Source organism: Nerophis lumbriciformis, linkage group LG21 (genome assembly GCF_033978685.3).
Source record: "Nerophis lumbriciformis linkage group LG21, RoL_Nlum_v2.1, whole genome shotgun sequence".
Classification (NCBI taxonomy): domain Eukaryota; kingdom Metazoa; phylum Chordata; class Actinopteri; order Syngnathiformes; family Syngnathidae; genus Nerophis; species Nerophis lumbriciformis.
The window spans coordinates 15,649,141-15,669,740 of NC_084568.2; the positions used below are offsets into that span (position 1 = coordinate 15,649,141).

Genomic DNA, 20,600 nt, shown 5'->3' on the forward strand with positions numbered 1-20,600 from the left:
TTCTGAACACGCCATTTTTTGTTGAGAAGCAAGTGAGAAGGAGAGGATTAAATTGAGTGCAGATACCTTTTTTTTTTAATTCACCGTTTCGGCTTTTCTGCTTGTCCAGTCACACAGGATGTCGTCAGAAAATCTGGACTCAGACACGCAGTTGGACTACGAAGACGAAAAACAGGTGGGTTGACTGGAGCTGTGTTAGCTGCTCGCTGGCTAGCCAGGTGTGGCTAACGTCACTTAGCAGAAGTCAAGTCACATTTGTCCTAATATGACAGGCTGCGTGTTTATGATGAGGTGCTAATATTGCATACGATGTAAAAATGCGTCGTGGTGGCTGCGGCTCCTCGTCATGGTGTCATAGGATGCTCAGGCCTCTTTGCTCCTCAAGACACTCAAAGCAGGTCAACTTGTCTTAAACGTTATTAACACATAACATCTCATGTATTCCATAACAGTAATGGAATACATGACTAGTTTATTGTATTTTATAAACCTTTATTTATAATATGAAGCATTTGTATACAATCAAGAAATAAAAATAATCAAAACAAGTACATAAACAGTACACAACAGCGCCAGGGGGTTGTAAATTCAATAAAGTTAATGTTAAAGTACCAATGATTGATTGTCCCACACTCACTAGGTGTGGTGAAATTTGTCCTCGGCAATTGACCCATCCCCTTGTTCACCCCCCTGGGAGGTGAGGGGAGCAGTGAGCAGCAGCGGTGGCCTCGCCCGGGAATCATTTTTGGTGATTTAACCCCCAGTTTCAACCCTCGATGCTGAGTGCCATGGGTCCCATTTTTATAGTCTTTGGTATGACTCGGCCGGGGTTTGAACTCACGACCTACAGATCTCAGGGCGGACACTCTAAACACAAGGCCACTGAGCAGGTGGCAAAATGAATAAAATAGAATGCAAAATCCAGTTTCCTCCCACCTCCAAAGACATGCACCTGGGGATAGGTTGATTGGCAACACTAAAGTGGCCCTATTGTGTGAATGTGAGTGTGAATGTTGTCTGTCTATCTGTGTTGGCCCTGCGATGAGGTGGCGACTTGTCCAGGGTGTACCGCGCCTTCCGCCCGAATGCAGCTGAGATAGGATCCAGCACCCCCCGCGACTCCGAAAAGGACAAGCGGTAGAAAATGGATGGATGGATGGATATGTGTATATGTAACAAAATGTAAAGCCGTAGGCTCACATAAGTTCCGTAAATAATTTAAATTTGGAACACAGCATCATAGTTTTCACAGCTTTTTGGTTGTTAGAGGCAAAGAGTGTTTTAAAGTAGATTTCTAATTATTTTTTAAAGGCACAAATAACAGGTCGGGTATTGAGAAACTTACATTTATGAATATAAAATTTAGCCAATAGTATAATGAGGTTGCAAATGTAAAATTCCTTTAAAAAATGTTTTTCATACAGTGTAAATCCAAATAGCACATCTTTTTTTAAAAAAGCGCAAATTTGTCATGGATATTGTCCAGGATGAAACGACAGATGCCCTGCCATAGTGATCGGGTGCTTTCACAAGTCCAAAACAGGTGTTGTAAATGGTAAATGGGTTATACTTGTATAGCGCTTTTCTACCTTCAAGGTGCTCAAAGCACTTTGACAGTATTTCCACATTCACCCATTCACACACACTGATGGCGGGAGCTGCCATTCAAGGCCCTAACCACGACCCATCAGGAGCAAGGGTGAAGTGTCTTGCTCAAGGACACAATGGACATGACGAGGTTGGTAGATGCTGGGGATCGAACCGGGAACCCTCAAGTTGCTGGCACATCCACTCTTCCAACGCCCCACGCCGTTCCCAATTGTGGTAAACAGTCTCTGGATGCATGTTACATAAGGTGCAGGTAACATCAATGTCCTCCTTGTATCTAACCATCACAGTCTTTACAGGGTAATAACGATGAATGATTTTGAAAGAAATCTCTTTGACTTTGTTCGTAAGTAAATACCTGTTAGGAAGAGACCATGTTTTGGCCCAGCAGATGTCGTTCACAACATTATTCCAGATCGCAATTACATAGGAGACTGAATACATGACTAGTGTACCGTGAGATGTTGTCTGGTGTGCCGTGGGAAATTATGCAACTTCACCTAATTGGTCCAAAAAAGTCTTTTTTGCAAATCAATAATTATAATCTGCAAATAATGTGCCGTTCCTTAGTGTCTGTGCTGTGTAGAGCTCGGCAGGGTAACCACGTAATACGCCATGTCAGTAGGTGGCAGCAGGTAGTTAATTGCTTTGTAAAAGTCGGAGTGTGTCGGGTGAGACAAGGATGGTTTGTTGTGATCCCAATGTGCAGGTATAAAGGAATGTAACGCTTAAACCAAAATCAGAAGAGTTTTCATTGCCGTTGTTTGAGAACGGGTTCACAAACTAGGAATTTTACTTGGCGCAATTGTGCAACATAAAACACATATAACACAGAATAGAATAACATGAGCTGTAACTGAGCTATCAGATCTTGTTATTGTTCATGTGCCTGATGGCCGAGGGAAAAAAAACTGTTCAGGTGGCGGGAGGTGTGGGTCTGGATGGACTGTAGTCTCCTGCCTGAGGGGAGAGGGGAGAGGGGAGAATAGTTTGTGTCCAGGGTAAGAAGAGTGAATGAACAAATGAAATTAAAAATCAACAAAGGGGAAAGAAAAAGGCAATGAAGCATAGGGATGGCTATGCAAAAATGACAGTAAAACTGAACTGCCTACAAAGTAAACAGAAACAGAATGCTGGACGACAGCAAAAACTTGCAGCATGTGGAGCAGAGACGGCGTCCACAAAGTACATCCGTACATGACATGGCAAGCAACAATGTCCACACAAAGAAGGATAGCCGCAACTTAAATAGCCTTGCTTGCTAACACAAAGCAGGTGCGGGGAAATAAGGCTCAAAAGAAGACATGTAACTGCTACAGGAAAACACCAAAATAACAGCGCAAGACAAGAACTAAAGCACTACACACAGGAAAACACTAAGAAACTCAAAATAAGGCACAAGGACCTGGTGGACTTACATTTTTTTAACGTTTTCTGCTTGTGGTGTCCCTCCGTATTTTTAAATGGAAAAAAATGTGCCTTGCCTCAAAAAAGGTTGAAAAACACTGCCATAACTGATGCGAAACTTAACCACCCCATTAGCTTCGCAATTAACCACCCCATTAGCTTCGCAATACAACTGCCCCTATTGGTTGCCATAGCAATAGAACGGTGCATTTAAATAGTAAGATTGAATTGGTGTTGGAAGTGCATCAGTAGTAGAACTGGGAATATCGCGGTAATTTAAGATACACGATTTTGCGATACATGGTTTACGATAACAAATTATGATGGCGACGCTGATATAGGGGTGATGTAAAACAAACATGATAATCAATTAATTTCATAATTTATATTTATCCATCCTCTGATTACAATCTCTTCAACGATCAAGGCAGAAATGAAATGTCAACACAACACTCACTCAATAAAACACAATTCTGAAATCACATTAAACACATAACAATAACCTCTTAATATTCACCTTATTTTAGAATGGAAAAAAAAACAGGAAAATAAATGTCAGTTAGTGTGTATTTTCAATTGATGAAATGATTAAGATCATGAAATTAGCTCGTTATATATATATATATCAGTGTTTCCCACACATTCATTTATTTGTGGCAGCCCGCCACGAAAGAATTACGTCCGCCACAAATGGATTTTTCGGCTTTTGACTCGCTCGACCGCTCATAAAAGCAATGGGACTCTGTCTGTGAATGTACCTTGTAGTTACAACTCCGGTGCAGTAGGTGGCGGTAGCCTACTATGCATTGTAACTCCCCCAATAGCACTTAATTCACCTGGTAAGCCAGAAGAAGAAGAAGAAGACGGCGGAGTAAAACAACGGACCGACCGGATCAAAATACGAGGGTAATATAGGTTGTAGGTAGATAAGTTATAGCTGCATCGCTCGCGGCTCGTCATATATTTAACGTTAATCCGCGATTTCACTGAGCGTTTCACTCTCGGTGAGCAGCCTGACGCTGCTTCATTAACACCGCCGCTGTTGTCACGTCACGTGTTACCATACCGACGAGCTAACGTGTCCAGGTTATAACCCTGTTGTCAATAAACACACGTGGAGACGGTGCTTCAGATACTGCATTAATAATGAAGCTAAATTGTCCACTGTCCACTGCAGCATGTGAATGCAATGAAAAGAATAAAATCTGAGCCAACCAGCTGTTAAAATGTTGTCCAGGTTAATGTTTTGGCCATTAAAGGCCCTTCATTTCAAGATTTCAACTGTGATCGGGCTTTAAACAGGTGGCTGACCTGTTCAGATGGGTGTAACTCAGGGGTGCTCACACTTTTTCTGCAGGCGAGCTACTTTTCAATTGATCAAGTCGTGGGGATCTACCTCATTCATATATATAATTTATATTTACTTATTTATGAAATACATGTTTTTGTTAACAAGTTAAAGGTGTTTAATGATAATGCAAGCATGTTTAACACATATAGTTAATATTGTTAATAAATTAAAGGTGATTAATGATAATACAAGTATGTTTAATACATATAGTTAATATTGTTAACAAGTTAAAGGTGTTTAAAGATAATACAAGCATGTTTAACACATATTGTTAATAAATTAAAGGTGTTTAATGATAATACAAGTATGTTTAATACATATAGTTAATATTGTTAACAAGTTAAAGGTGTTTAATGACAATACACGCATGTTTAACACATATAGTTAATATTGTTAACAAGTTAAAGGTGTTTAAAGATAATACAAGCATGTTTAACACATATAGTTAATATTGTTAACAAGTTAAAGGTGTTTAAAAATAATACAAGCATGTTTAATACGTATAGATTCCTTTCTTTCATGAAGACAAGAATATAAGTTGGTGTATTACCTGATTGTGATGACTTGCATTGATAGGAATCAGACAGTGGTGCTGATAACATCCGCATTTTCGAATGGAGGAGAAAAAAAGTCCTCCTTTCTGTCCAATACCACATGAAAGTGGTTGGTTTTTGGCATCTTATTTGTCCAGCTTCTGTACTCCTTTGTATACACTTTACAAGAAATACATTGTCGGCAAACTCCGTAGCTTGCTAGCTTGTGCACGCCAGCTTTCTGAGACTCTTATTTTGTTAGCGCAACTGTGCAGTCGGTCTTTGGAGTTTTGACGACAGGTACGGCGCCAGAGTCTGTTGAAATAAAGTGTTTCTCGCCTTCCTGTCGGTAATTTTAATGAGCTAAATATGTACATAAAGTGTTGTACTTATATTCCAACTCCGCGTTCTTCTTGGTCATCGCCGCTGCCGCCGTCACCCCCCGCCCCCCGACCACACCACCACAAATAGATGCCTGTCCTGTGGGAAACACTGTATATATATATATATATATACATACACATACTGTATATATATATATATATATATATATACTGAATATATATATGTATATATATATATATATATATATATGAATACATAGTGTGTGTGTGTGTGTGTGTATATATGTATATAAATGTGTATATATAAATATGTATGTATTTAATCAATTAAGAATTGTTGCAAATAAGAATCGCGATTCATTCGAAAATGTAATTTTTTTTTACACCTCTACTTAGCAGGTAGGTCCAAAAAATCAGTGTGCAGATCTATCAGTTTAAAATATTTTTCGCAGACGTACACATAAATGTATAACATATATTATAATAGGTATTTCAATGAACAGTTTACTCACTGTCGGTTTTTTGCAAGGTAGTTTTGTCGAGTGTAAACGGGCCAAATATTGTCAGCGCTTTGTGGTCTGACTATTTGGTTGTATTCACCTGACGTCACATCCGGCTCACTAAATATGTGAGACTCGGGATGTGGTGGGCCAGCGGGCGTCTGTTGACATAGCGTTCTGAGCGGCATTTTGCCTTTCTCAAAGAAAAATGCCCTACGCTTGCGTTGTTTTAGGCTGTTAGAACTGTTCAAAACGCGAAAATAGTAAAAGTTTCTTCAGAATTGTTTGAGAGGTAATCAAGACGGGCGAACGAGTGCAAGATTTTTACGGAAAACGACTAGAAAAGGAGTAAGCACTCCAGTCCAAGGGAACAGAGTCGTAGAATGTGCGAGTTTGCAGTGATCACTTCGTTAAAGGTTTGTTTGATATACTTTTAATGTTTAGTATTATTTGTATTTTATCTTGTTTTAGAGTTCTTAAAACACGATTGCTACAAATGTTTCGTAAAGCACCAACTCGGCAAGTCTAAATAAAAGAAAGCAAATTTGAGCAAAATTAAAAGAGTCAAGCTTTTACCAAAGGCAGCAATCGTAAATGAAGCTTTCAGCACATACACGATGTTGACATAGTTGTATTTTGATAAAAAACACGGTACTCGTAAACGGCGCGTGCAACAAAAAGTAAATAAACATGGTTGTAGACGTTAAATCATGAAATACAATCTTACCCGAGCAAAAACGATGCATATTATCCGGGAGAGTTTTGTTACCTATTTCTTTGACCCAGCCACACACAAAGAAGTTGTAGACCTTCATGCTTTTCCAAGTTTTCATCTATTTTGTCGTGCAGAATGATATCTGGAGCACCAGATAGTTTGATATGTCTGGAAGTGCGACCAACGAATAATCTTTGATATCACTCAACCAATCTTTTTTTGATAAGGTAAAGGGATAGATTCCATTGCATAGTTTGATTTTTTTTGCTCGTATCTGCTTTTAGTGATATAGGTTTATTTATTTATTAGTTTGCTGCACAGTAGCCATGTTGGTTTCGTAGCCCACCACTTGGTTACTCAGACAGTAATGTGGTTATATAAGTTTGGATTAGGGAATGTTGTTTTTTAATGGGGAAAGACATTAATTTCTATTATTTTCATGTTAGTATTTAATCTAACAAGCTGCAGCCAATCAGTCCGCGCAGTTATCAATCACGTTTTTTTCCATAATTTTGATTTAAAACATCCTCCATAGTACAGTTTTCAGTTTAACAAGGGCCTCTTTTACTTGTCCAAATAATGTCTCCCTCATATATAAATGTACTGTGTACATTGCTACTGCATTTCTGCAAAGAAGAATGCTCCAGCATATTTTCATGCAAGATACTGTTCACACCCTCCATCGTTTGTGTATGCTGGATATATTTCCAAGACTGTGTTGTTAAGCACCTGATCCACACAAGGTGTGTCCTGCTGGCCTAGATTACTGCAGTCATTACCAGCAACCTGAGACTCGAACGCCGCTTAGCATACTCGGTTGACCTGTGTGACAGCCACTAAACTACCTGCTTTATTCACAACAAAGCCTTTGTTGTCTTAAGAAACAGTAAAACAATGCTGTTTGACTACATTATGTCCAGCGGCTCCAGCCTGACCATCACAAAACCAATCCAAATTGCTGGTCTTGCGACACTTGACTTCTTCCCGGAAGTGAAAACCAGTGAGGGTAAACCACGCCAAGATGGCTGTTGTACAGCAAGCATCGCACAAACTACAGTATCTGAGTACGCAAGAGGCCAAGGTCTTCCTGCAAAAGCAGGTAGGAGCAAAAAAATCAAACTAAGCAATGGAATAGATCCCTATATCAAAAAAAGATTTGTCGAGTGATATCAAGTTGGTCGTATTCCCAGACATGTCGAACTATCTGGTGCTTCAGACATCATTCTACACGACAAACCGATGGAAAACTTGGAAAAGCATGAAGGTCTACAACTTCTTTGTGTGGGGCTGGGTCAAGGAAATTGGTATCAAGACTCTCCCAGATAAATATGCATCGTTTTTACTCGGCTGAGGTTGCATTTCATGTTTTAACTTTGCGTCTACTGCCATGTTTGTTGCCTTTTCAATGTTGCATGCGACTTTTACAAGTACGTGTATTTTTCCTTGTCTTTATCAAAATACAACTATAGATGTCAACATTGAAAGCTTAATTTATGATTGTTGCCTTTGGTAAAGACTTAACTCTCATAGGTTTTGCTCACATTTGCTTTCTTTTATTTAGACACACCAAGTTGGTGCTTTACAAAACACTCGTTGCAAAAATGTGTTTTAAGAACTATAAATAATATCAAGATAATACTTGATTGGAAATAAAAAAAAACGTTGAAGTATATCAAACAGACCTTAAACGAAGTGATCACTGCAAACCCGTGCCTTCTTTGAATCTGTTCCCTTGGACTGGAGTGCGTGCTACTTTTCTCGTCATCGTTTCGTAAAATCCTCCAGTCTTTCGCCCTGCTTTATTAACCTCTCAAAGAATTCTGAAGAAAGGTTTATCCTATTTGTGATTTGAACGGTTCGTACAGCCAAAAACTAGGCAATGATAGGGCATTTTTCTTCGAGGAAGGATACATGGCGCCTAGTACCCATTGAGAATAGCTTGACCACAACGCATATTCAATGAGCCGGGTGTGACGTCATATGCAACCCAGCAATAGAGGCTACGTTTTTTTTTAGATATAGGCAACAGTGCATGACTCAGCCATAACCTTTAGAAACAAAGTTCTCTGCTGCTAAAGTGAGGTTGATCTTTGATTCCAAAAATCTACTCGGTATTAGTGTTGACAGGTATCACCATTTTGGTACAGGTCCCGGTAACTAGGGATGGTAATTTATACGATTTTTACTATTCCGATGCTTACCAGTTTGGGTCTTTATCGATTTCTTCATCAATTCTCATTTGGATAAATGAATAGCAAACAACTTGATTAGCATCAACTTTTGTTTAGTTTTGTTACAATCATTATTACACAATAGGCATGTAACAGTATTGTAGATGTCGCAGTGTTGCAGTTTCAAGATCTTCACAATAATGCCGTAAAGTATGACGGTATCAAACGAAATAAAAAAAATAACCATTATTTTGCAGAAAATTAATCATATCTGCTTTTTTAGGGAATATATGATATTTCTGACTAATCTTGTCTCCAGCTGTGGAGAACACCTGTTAGGAAGGTGGCGTGCAGACTGCGGGTCAGACGCTGTCCTGTAATGTGATGCATGGGAAACAACCGGTTTTCAATTCCCATTCCTAATTAGCACCAAAATGTATTATATTTTTTAGGGATGTAACCGTATCAAAATCTCACTGCACAATATTAATACAGTGTTAATATTATGTAATAAAGACTTAAAAACGCCACAGTGTAACAAATGTAAAAGAATAATGTTCACTTTAGTGTCTTTCAACTTTTACTTTGAGAAGCAGTGTCCTCAACAGTGGACATATTTGATCAGTTTTAAAAATGCTGTTTCTCAGAAAAGTTAACTGACAATTCAACGTTTAATAATGTACATACCTCACAAACTGGTGTTTAGCTTCGCTGGCTTCAAATATCCTTTCTGGGTGGTGGATTATGAGGTGGCGACTTGTCCAGCCTCCAGGGTGTACACTGCCTTCCGCCCGGCTCAAGTGAAGCTGGTGGATAAGCTCCAGAAAACACATTTTGGAGTGTAATGATAGATGATGAAATGAACTGGAAATCCCATGTAAAAAATATACAACATAAAGTAGCAAGAAACACGTCAATAATGAATACAGCAAAATATGTGCCGGACCAAAAATCACTCCATGTTCTATACTGCTCGCTAGTGTTACCATATCTGAGTTATTGTGCAGAAATATGGGGAAACAACTGGGGTAGACCCCAGCCACCCCCGGGACCCCAAGAGGGACAAGCGGTAGAAAATGGATGGACAAAGGTGAACTACAAATGTGCGCTTCATTCACTAACTGTTACAAAAGAAGATCAATTAGAATAATACATAATGTTGGATTTAGAGAAAATACAAACCCTTTATTTATTATGGAAGAATTTCCCTTTTGGATCAATAAAGTTAATCTAAGTCTATTTATTGAATCAAAACTATTGAAATTCAACGACTTGGTGAATTTGCAAACCGCAAAAATGTTGTACAAAGCAAACTTTAACCTTCTACCAAAAATGTACAACAATTCTTCTCAACAAAAGAGGAGAAATATAATCTTAGAGCAAGTCTAATACTGGCGGCCCGCGCGCCACATCCGGCCCGCCAAAGCTTTTCATTTGGCCCATCACCCAAACAGGCTTAATGAAACCATTAAAACTAGGCTTGATTATGTACGCAGTACTCCCGCCACCCCGCAGGGGGCAACAGCTAGTCACATGCATCACAGTGAAGCAGCAGTGGGGTGAGTAGAAGAAAACTACTCATTTAACTCTGGGGGAAAAAAAGGAAAACTCTAACTTTTAACAACGACTGCCTTCCGCCCGATTGTAGCTTAGATAGGCCCCAGCAACCCCAAAAGGGACAAGCGGTAGGAAATGGATGGATGGATGAACAACAAAGTATGAATGTTATACCCCAAGCAAGTGCTCGAGTTATTGTTTCCTGGCGTACCTTTTAAGCGACAGACACATTGATCCAGACAAGCAGCAACAATGGTAGAAATCCCAGTAGGTATAATTTGTGCATAAATACATTTAGTTTGTTTTGTATTGAAATTGCTGACTGCGTGATGTCTTTTGTATTCAGGATTGTGTTGTTTTTTGTCTGAGAGTAACAATCAAACCTCCGTGAATACACGTCGTTTTGACCAGTTGGTGTGTGAATGTGTAATTTCAACAAAAAAATTGCAGTGTGGTGCTTCCGTGTTTATAGTTTCACCTTTTATCGTTAGTTTTGAAGTCAAAATACCTCCATATTGGGCTGTATTAACCAGTGGAATTGCCGAACTGCCATTCTTCCTTTTCTGTCTCCACCCTGTTTCCACTTGTATGGGCTACGTGTGCGTGTTGACTCACTCAAGATGCGTCTCGGCTCATATTACCAGCATGCGCACTGGCAAAAAAAGTGCTGGGATTTTTCAAAGGCAGTATAGTATCTTTTTCAATTCATTAGTACCGCGGTGCTTTATTAGTACCGGTATACCATACAACCCTTCTTGGTACTTTACATTTGTTCACCCTAAATGTTCTCCTGGTACATAACTGGTTGTTACTGTCCTGCCTAAACCGCTAAAAGTCTGAAAAGTTTCTCCTTTCTCCTTTTGTGATGATACACTAGCTGTCGTTTGAAGCAAACATGTTTTCATGTGGTTGTGGACTTGTTCACACAGGACTCCCAGGAGAAGAACGCCAACACAGTGAAAGCTGAAGAGGCCAAACTGAAGGCCAAGTACCCCGGCCTTGGCCAGAGGCCTGGCGGCTCAGACTTCCTCATGAAGCGACTACAGAAAGGGGTAAGCATGGCACAAAGGTGTTGCGGTAAGGATGATGTCATTTGCAACGACTACGCACTGAAAAGCAGAAGCGCCACAGAGATCGCTTCGGGAAATTTTGAGCTCAGACTTGCTGAGGAAAGATGATAAATACAAAATGAAACTGTGACGCCTCAGCGTCATCTAGAATTCCCAGAATTGGGGGAAAAACCCGATGACAACCACACAATCTTAGAGGGGAGTGTTAAAACTCAATACCCCGTGTTGTCTTTCAAGCTTCACACACACTGAAGGTTTGTTTAAAGGGGTTATATTATGATTTACTTCTACATTAAAACATTAAAACCTTGTGGTCTACATCCATCAATAAATCAATCAATCAAAGTTTATTTGTATAGTTTTTAATCGCAAGTGTCTCAAAGGGCTTCACAAACCACAACTACATCCCCTGATTTGAACCCAGAGTGTTTGTCAACAATGGGTTAAGAAACACTACATAACATGTAATGGTGGTTCTTTAGTCAACATTTTGCATAGATTTTGTTTTACAGACCTATCTACCACCCACTTTTTAGATCAGTCCCAAAACAACTCGTTTTGAGAGGCAGAGTTGTCAGATGCACATTAAACCCTTCACGCCGAGTGAACCGTCGATGTTTTGTATTTTTATATTTTGTCGGACCTTATAGACATCGGTGATCGCCACCAGCCATCTAATTTTTACTTGACTTACACCACAACATCCCAGATGATACAACGAGACGCGAGCTCACCGTGCTTGGTTGTCGGCACAACATGACGCAGATCTCGTACCAAATATGCACATATACACGTGCATATTGACAATACAATGATTTTCTATTTTATATAATTATAAGTCCACTGCAATGCTTCTTCCTTGTAAACAATAGGCTTAAGGCTATCAGCTATGCTACATCGCTAACGTAATAGTGAATTACTATAGCCAAACACACTAGGCACTGATCCAATTTAAAATTGCCACAGGATGGTGAAGCTGTTCTCTTAAATTAGAAGGCTAAAATAGCTACACAACAGATAGTAGTCACCAAGCCCGCCATTAATAGCAGTGTTTTGGAAAATCCCTAATTTTACTAGTGCATGTTTGTGAAGCAGGAATGCATTTTTAAACATTTATTTTCACGTCAAAATATCACTTCATTGTTTTTATAATGACATATTATAAATAGGATCCAAACAAAATTTTATGAAGACCGCACTGAGTTGCAGGACTGCGAGACAATCAGGAGCACCGACACAAGCTCTCTAGTTACCCAACTATGTAGCTACCTAACTTGTTGTCGCCTCCGTTCGCTCTCCGAGCCACAAAGTTGACGGCTGCTAATCATATTTGGATGAGAACAATCCACTGTAAGTTCCGAACCAGTTGTAGATGTAGAGTATTTATTAGTAGCCAGTGAGAAGGTATATTTTTGACATGACGGATTGTAAACAGAGGTCACAACACCGGATGTATGTTACCCAAGGGAGCGTGGCTGTAAGATAGAGTTTCCAAATGGGAAACGTTTTCTGAGTTCTTTGCATGCATGTTATAACATTTTACATTACATTTTCAATTATGATAATGTTAGTAAATTATCCAGTAGAACTTCAGTGGTACATTACTTGAGACGTGTATGTGTAAAAAAGACAGCCAAAAGAGGTCGGTAGATGAGAATAAATCCAAAGGTAAACAATTGTGTAGCAATGCACCACCCAATTGCAGGAAACAGTCTTTATTTCACAACATTTTATTTTAGGGTTTGCATGACAGCACTTTGGGCTGATATAAATGTTCCTATTTTGTATGTTTTTCAATTTTCCTCTTTTTTTCCTCAAAGGGTGCTGACGTCCCTGTACCTATAAGAAATAATGTAAACCCAAATATTATATTCCAGACACCCACAAATATGAGGGTAAAACACATTTTATAGAGAATAATTGTAGTTACCGTATTTTCCAGACTATAGAGCGCACGTATATAAGCCGCACCCACTCAATTTTAGAAGAAAAAATATTTTCCATATATGCCGCACCGGACGCAGATATGTGTTGTGAAATGAGGTTTTTACAAAAAAGATTTTGTAAATGTTTATTTACCGTATTTTCCGGACTATAAGTCGCAGTTTTTTTCATATTTAGGTCGGGCTCCAGTGCGACTTATATGTTTTTTCCTTTTTTATTATGCATTTTCGACAGATGCGACTTATACTCCGGTGCGACTTATACTCCGAAAAATACGGTACATACCTTAATTGTTTCCAAACATTGTCTGTAACACGGCAATACAACAGCTGATCAAACAAAACGGAAGTCATCGTCATGGGTCCACTATCTCCAATCAGCGAAACAGACCTAATAACTCCACTGTGACGTTTTGGTGAATTTACGAAACTGAAACAATACAAAAATTATGCCATTGTGGGTTAATAACATTAACACAGGCATACGCAAACGTGTTAGCGTATTAGATAATGCTCAAAATGCTAGCTTCATTATATTACGATAGCACGTACAAATATGGTTGAAAACACTCCTACAGACATCACACATGGGACGGTTTAGTAAGTAAGAATTGTTTGTTATATTTTAAAACGTTCAAACATTGCTTGGAGTGATGAATAAAGAATCTATACAAGCAAAAACTAGAGATGTCCAATAATATCGGACTGCCGATATTATCGTCCGATAAATGCTTTAAAATGTAATATCGGAAATTATCGGTAAAATGTATGATTTTTTAAAACGTCGCTGTACGGAGTGGTACACGGACGTAGGGAGAAGTACAGAGCAGTTGCGTCTCCCCGTCATACTTGCCAACCCTCCCGATTTTCCCGGGAGACTCCCGAATTTCAGTGCCCCTCCCGAAAATCTCCCGGGGCAACCATTCTCCTGAATTTCTCCCATTTTCCACCCAGACAACAATATTGGAGGCGTGCCTTAAAGGCACTGCCTTTGTGTGCCGGCCCAATCACATAATATCTACGGCTTTTCACACACACAAGTGAATGCAAAGCATACTTGGTCAACAGCCATACAGGTCACACTGAGTGTGGCCGTATAAACAACTTTAACACTGTTACAAATATGCGCCACACTGTGAACCCACACCAAACAAGAATGACAAACACATTTCGGGAGAACATCCGCACCGTAACTCAACATAAACACAACAGAACATATACCCATAACTCCTTGCAGCACTAACTCTTCCGGGACGCTACAATATACCCACGCCCCCATCTCCACACACACACACACACATCTCAACCCCGCCCACCTCAACCTCCTCATGCTCTCTCAGGGAGAGCATGTCCCAAATTCCAAGCTGCTGTTTTGAGGCATGTGAAAAAAAATAATGCACTTTGTGACTTCAATAATAAATATGGCAGTGCCATGTTGGCATGTTTTTCCATAACTTGAGTTGATTTATTTTGGAAAACCTTGTTACATTGTTTAAAGCATCCAGCGGGGCATCACAACAAAATTACCGGTAGGCATAATAATGTGTTAATTCCACGACTGTATCGGTTGATATCGGAATCGGTAATTAAGAGTTGGACAATATCGGAATATCGGATATCGGCAAAAAAGCCATTATCGGACATCTCTAGCAAAAACACTATGGACGGCTAGAAGACGGAACAGCACTTCTACTTCCGGTTGCAAGTTCAGTCTAAACAGAAGGGCAATGCAACACCTGCAGTGAGAGAACTAGCCAAAAGATGTAACCATAGCATAAACAATAACACACCTATTTAGTTTTTTTTTTTTTAACTATTTGCATTATGGCCGTCAGCAAAAAAAAAATCCATAAATTAGCCGTACCGTTTTATAAGCCGCAGGGTTCAAAGCGTAGGAAACAAGTATTTAGGAAAAACAATGTGAAATACATACTCTGATGGTCTCTCTTGTTACGCAGCCAAAGTATTTTGACTCTGGCGACTACAACATGGCGAAGGCCAAGATGAAGAACAAGCAGCTTCCTGTAGCGGGCCCCGACAAGAACCTGGTGACCGGCGACCACATTCCCACGCCGCAAGACCTGCCCCCGAGGAAGTCGTCCTTGGTGACCAGCAAGCTAGCTGGCTAGCCCTTGCCATCCCAGACGCACAGCCTCGCCCTCGGGGGGGCGACCGCGGCGAACACCCCCCCCGCCCCTTCTCTTCCCCTGTCCCCCAGTCACCACCGCCCTGGCCCTCTTTTCCAGCCCTCATCCCCAAGCACCACTGGCTTTCACACACGGGGGCGGACTTGTCTAAGTTCATGTGCTTGTGTGTGGCGTGGAAGGAGCGCTCCTCTTTTGTCCTCCTACTGAGCTGTGCCCTCTGCTCCACTGCCTCCCTCTTGTCTTGGTTTTCAAGATGCATCACAGTAGGTGTTGTCGTAATGCGTCTTTGCTGGGGACTCCATGCACTTTGTATCCAATATCTGTTTTTTTTGTTTTTTTTTGTTTTGCCTCCTGAGTGGAAGAAGGGATACATCTTTCAGCTTTATGTCTCTTGTCCGTGCTTCTGGCGGCGCACGGCGCGGAGGGTTAACGTGTGTCGAGACCGGCCCGTAAACCCAAATTTGTGAGGTGCGGCCGACCAACTGGAGATTTCCTTGGCGACGGAAGCTTGCTGTCACTTCACGTTGTGTTGATTCCCGACTCCAATGCTGCATGATTGCAACCGGAGACTCCCGGTCGCTGTCTGGACAATCCACAGCCAGCTGAGTGTTTCCGCACTAGCTCGATTCAGTGTTCTCTACGGGTTGGCCGCATGTTCGCTAACACAAGCATCTGTCGGAGTTCCACGTCACAACATTGTTGTTATTATTAACTCGGCCAAACCACAGATACCAGGGTGCTCCTCGCTAAGAGCAGACCCCCTGATCACGTTTTAGGACAGTATTAGTCGTCTTGGTAGATTTCTGACCCACAATGCATGTGTGCTGGGATGGATACTTCAGTTTGACCCTGGCTTGCCTACGTTTGAGTCTCCTGAAGGACGAGTTATGGCTCTTCTTGCTACCCGCGTTAATGTTTTCATTGGGCGTCAAACGGGGACTTTGATCTCAGGCGTGTCTGCAACCTGATAAGAGACGCTTGACTCAAAGTGGGACGCCGCATGCCTGCAGGGTGTTCTCATTCCTCTCAGAAACCCGGTGGGACAAGCACACGGTGCGCGCGGTTTGACTCCAATGTGGCGCGTGCACACTGGTTCGATCAGGTGCACGCAACACATATTGTCAGTTTTGGTGATTTCTCAGTTGTGTACCAGTAGAGTGAATGTGTGTGTGTATGCTTTGTAAATAGAAATGGACAGGATGGGGTTTTTGTGTGTTCTGCTGCATTCACACTGCTTCTGCTGTACCTCAGGAGTGCGTATCATATGGAAACGTGTCTAAATGCTGATTATTCGGTGCCGATCCTTTTTCCTTTTCAAGTTTCCGCATCTTCTTGTACTTTTGACGCAGGCCAAAAACCAATAACGATGCAGATGCGTAAATGACAGCAGTGCATTGTGCAGTAGTTAGCCCACGCGTCACGTTGAATGACAACAAAATATGTTTTAATTGCGGGTTGATTAAGCGGGCGTGAAGGGTTTGAGCGAGAGGAAACGCACAGGGTGTCTCTCGAACAACTAAGACAAGCACGTGCCAGAATGTAAGCAACAAACAAGTACTTCTTTATCTCCCATCTTGTTCTTTTTCTAGTGTTCTCCTCTCGTATGGCTTCATTCTGGCTTGAGATCTCTGCCGGGAGACCCAGAGATTATTCTAGAACGTACTCAAACCGAGGTTTCCGCGACATAATGGATGGCAGGAGAACACAGAAATGAGAAGACTTGACAAAAAGAGTACTTGGAATGTTTCACTTCTTTGGGGAGTTAATTGAGAGGTTTTTTTTGCCAATGTTTGAAATAAACTTTTACATAAAGAAAGCGGCTTCTTTTTTTTTTCCCCTTATCAAATTATCGGCGAAAAGAACGGCGGAAGTGTCTGGAGTTAAATTTTGAGGTCGCTAAGCCATATTTTGAGCACAGAAAAGTAGGGCTATTGTATTATCCTATCCATCTATCCAGCCATCTTCCTCCGCTTATCCGAAGTTGGGTGGCGGGGGCAGCAGCCTAAGCAGAAAAACCCAGACTTCCCTCTCCCCAGCTACTACGTCCAGCTCTTCCCAGGGGATCCCGAGGCGTTCCCAGGCCAGCTAGGTCTTCCCCATGGTCTCCTACCAGTCGGACTTACCCTAAACACCTCCTCAGGGAAGCGTTCGGGGGACATTCTGACCAGATACCACCGCTTTACTCTGAGCTCCTCCCGAATGACAGAGCTTCTCACCCTATCTCTAAGGGAGAGAGCCCCGCCACCCGACCGAGGAAACTCATTTTCGGCCGCTTATACCCGTGATCTTATCCTTCCGGTCATCACCCAAAGCTCACGACTATAGGTGAGAATAGGGACGTAGATCGACCGGTAAATTAAGAGCTTTGCCTTCCGGCTCGGCTCCTTTTTCACCACGACGGACCGATGAAGGGTTTACATCACTGCAGACTGCGCGAGCCACTCTTCTCTCACTCGTGAACAAGACCTGCTGGATTACCGTAATCAACATTGAGGCTTTAGGCCTTGTTCACACTGCAGGTCAATTCCGATTTTTTTTTTTTGCTCAAGCGACCTGTATCGGATTTTTTCATGTCCGTGTGAACAGTACAGTTTTCATATCCGACCCAGGCCTCTTTTGTGCGTGGAAATAAATCGGATATTTATGTCTTGCGTCCTCAATGTGAACGCTCCTGCGATCAGGTCGCATTCATCTGACCAGAACGTCATCAAAAAGCGATAGTCGTCATATTTATTTGCCAAAATAGACGGTTACAAAATAAATTGTTGACAACAGGAGCAGAAAATAAAATGTTTTAGGAACTCACGTGAAACTTCCACCACTCCTCCTGTCTCGGACTGCTCGCCCGCAGACACGCTCTTCAAGCAGACATCGAAGCAAAAATATCCCGTAAAACTGCCAGAGCCAAAATACTTCTTCGTGCAATAATTCGGTTCAGAAAATGCTGACTTTGATTGCACGAAATCCTTAAAAATTACATTTTGTTACTTGAATATTAACTAGGTATTAGTAATTTTGTCATTATAAGCGCTAACGCAAGACAAACTATTTATAGCTGCACCCTGATCACAAGCTTGTGTGCCTAAGCTGTTTCCTCGTTTCCTTGCTCTTCAAACTTTATTGTTGATCATAAATCATCGCTCTCACCTGGATAGAAAGATGAAGACGTATTCGGACAAATTGATACCCTTTGACAGCCAATTTAGACCCGGAAATGGCGAGGACGACACGAAAAGACTCTTGGTTCCAACCCACTTTCCTTTGCGAGGATTATGAGTGACTCTTCAACTAAATGGGAATATATGAACATCCTAACAGTCGGCATCCTAAAGGCAGCAGACCATGTACAGTAAGTGATGTTTTATTATGTTTGTCTGCATCGAGTAATAATCAGTGATAGAGTGATGGAAAAAAAAAAAAAAGCGAACGTTGTTACGTGTTTTTTAAATTAAAGCACCGCATATGCTTAAAATGAGCAAAACACGTAAATATTGAATAATATTATAAATGTGCCTGTAATTACAATATATACAGCATGTATACAAAACCTTTAATGGGGGTGTTTGGATGTTTTTTTAAGGGCTTGATAGGAGGAATAGAGCGGCTCCATTGTAAGCAGACTTTTGATCGCATTGATACATTTTAATGCATTTTAAAATAAAACATCCGTCGTCATGTCTTTCATTATGATTGTGAACGATAGGCAAAATTCTAATAAAAAAGTGCAGTTCTCCTTTAGGTAACATTTTTGTTTTCAGAAATGTTTTTGCTTTATTTAGAAAAACACAGTTATTTGCCTTACACTCACAATACAATGATAAACAGTGATACAGAAATGAGAAATAAAAGTTGACATCCTTTTAATATGGTTACTTGCATTATTATATATTATGAATATGTTACATTATAAACACTGTGTAGTTTATATTGTTTAGTTCTTCAGTTTAAGAGCATGATGTAGACAAAAGCTGAGTCTGTAAAGCCAAATATTTTTTTTAAGTAAAGGATTGCATATCGTTCTAATGTGTGACACTTTGAGACAAAAACATGTCTTTTTTTAGATAGTTTGTTTCAGTTGTATGCATTTGTATGCATAAAATATTTTTAAAAATGCAATTTTGTAGCCAAAAATCGCTATTGGACTTTTCTTTCCTCAAAATCGTACAGCCCTGAAGGAAAAAAAATGTTTAAGCAGATACATGGTATTTGGAGAAAAGATTAAACTCAAGTCATTTGAGTGGATATGCATGTATTGTTTGCTTAAGTAAGTACGTAAGTAAATTTTATGTATAAAGCGCTTTTCACAGATAAAATCACAAAGCGCTGTACAAAACATAGGTGAAGTAAAACAATTAATTTTAAACAACAGGGGCAAAATCATAAAAAGGATACAAAGTGGATTAAAATTGATAGATAAAAGGTGCATTAACTAAAAGCTTTACTAAAAAGAAGTTTTCAAATGTTTCTTAAAAGTTTCAACACAGTCAAGATTAGGGAGGAACTGGTGCAAGTTGTTCCAGAGTCTGGGAGCTATAGCCTGGAATGCCAGGTCTCCACAGGTTTTAAAACATTTTTTTAGGATATTTAGAAGACCCTGGCCTGAAGAGTAGGGGCATAGCAAGTCAGTGATGCACTGAGGGGCCCCACCATGCAATGCACAGAATGTCAGGACTAAAATCTTAAACTCAATGCGGAATTTAACTGGAAGCCAACTAAGACTGGATAAAATGGGGGGTAATATGGGCTGTTCTGGGTGCACCGGTCAAAAGTCTGGCAGCCGCATTTTGTACAGTCAAATCAAAGTTTATTTATATAGCCCTAAATCACAAGTGTCTCAAAGGGCTGCACAAGTCACAACGACATCCTCGGCTCAGATCCCACATCAGGGCAAGAACTCAACCCACTGGGATACAATGAGAAACCTTGGAGGGGACCGCAGATGTGGGGACCCCCCCTGGGCAATGGACGTTGAGTGGATCTAGTTAATAGTGTGAGAGTCCAGTCCATAGTGGGGCCAGCAGGGGATCATCTTGAGTGGAGACGAGTCAGCAGCACAGAGACGTCCCCAACTGATGCACAGATGAGTGGTCCACCCCGGGTCCTGACTTTGAACAGCTAGCGCGTCATCTGTGATCACCAAATAACCTCTCCACGCAGTAGAGGGGGGGCGAAGCATAAAAGAGACGGCAGATCAACTGGTCTAAAAGGGGGGTCTATTTAAAAGCTAGCGTATACAAATGAGTTTTAAGATGGG

The 20,600-nt window shown here is 40.8% G+C and overlaps 1 protein-coding gene across 1 annotated transcript; it reads left to right on the forward strand.

Moving 5' to 3' along the window:
- Positions 1 to 25: 25 nt before the first annotated feature.
- ensab (endosulfine alpha b) lies at positions 26 to 17,162 on the forward strand. Its single transcript, XM_061982863.2, has 3 exons — positions 26 to 175; positions 11,116 to 11,238; positions 15,158 to 17,162. Exons 1-3 carry the CDS (start codon positions 119 to 121, stop codon positions 15,326 to 15,328), a joined length of 351 nt encoding a protein of 116 aa, XP_061838847.1. The 5' UTR covers positions 26 to 118; the 3' UTR covers positions 15,329 to 17,162.
- Positions 17,163 to 20,600: the final 3,438 nt, after the last annotated feature.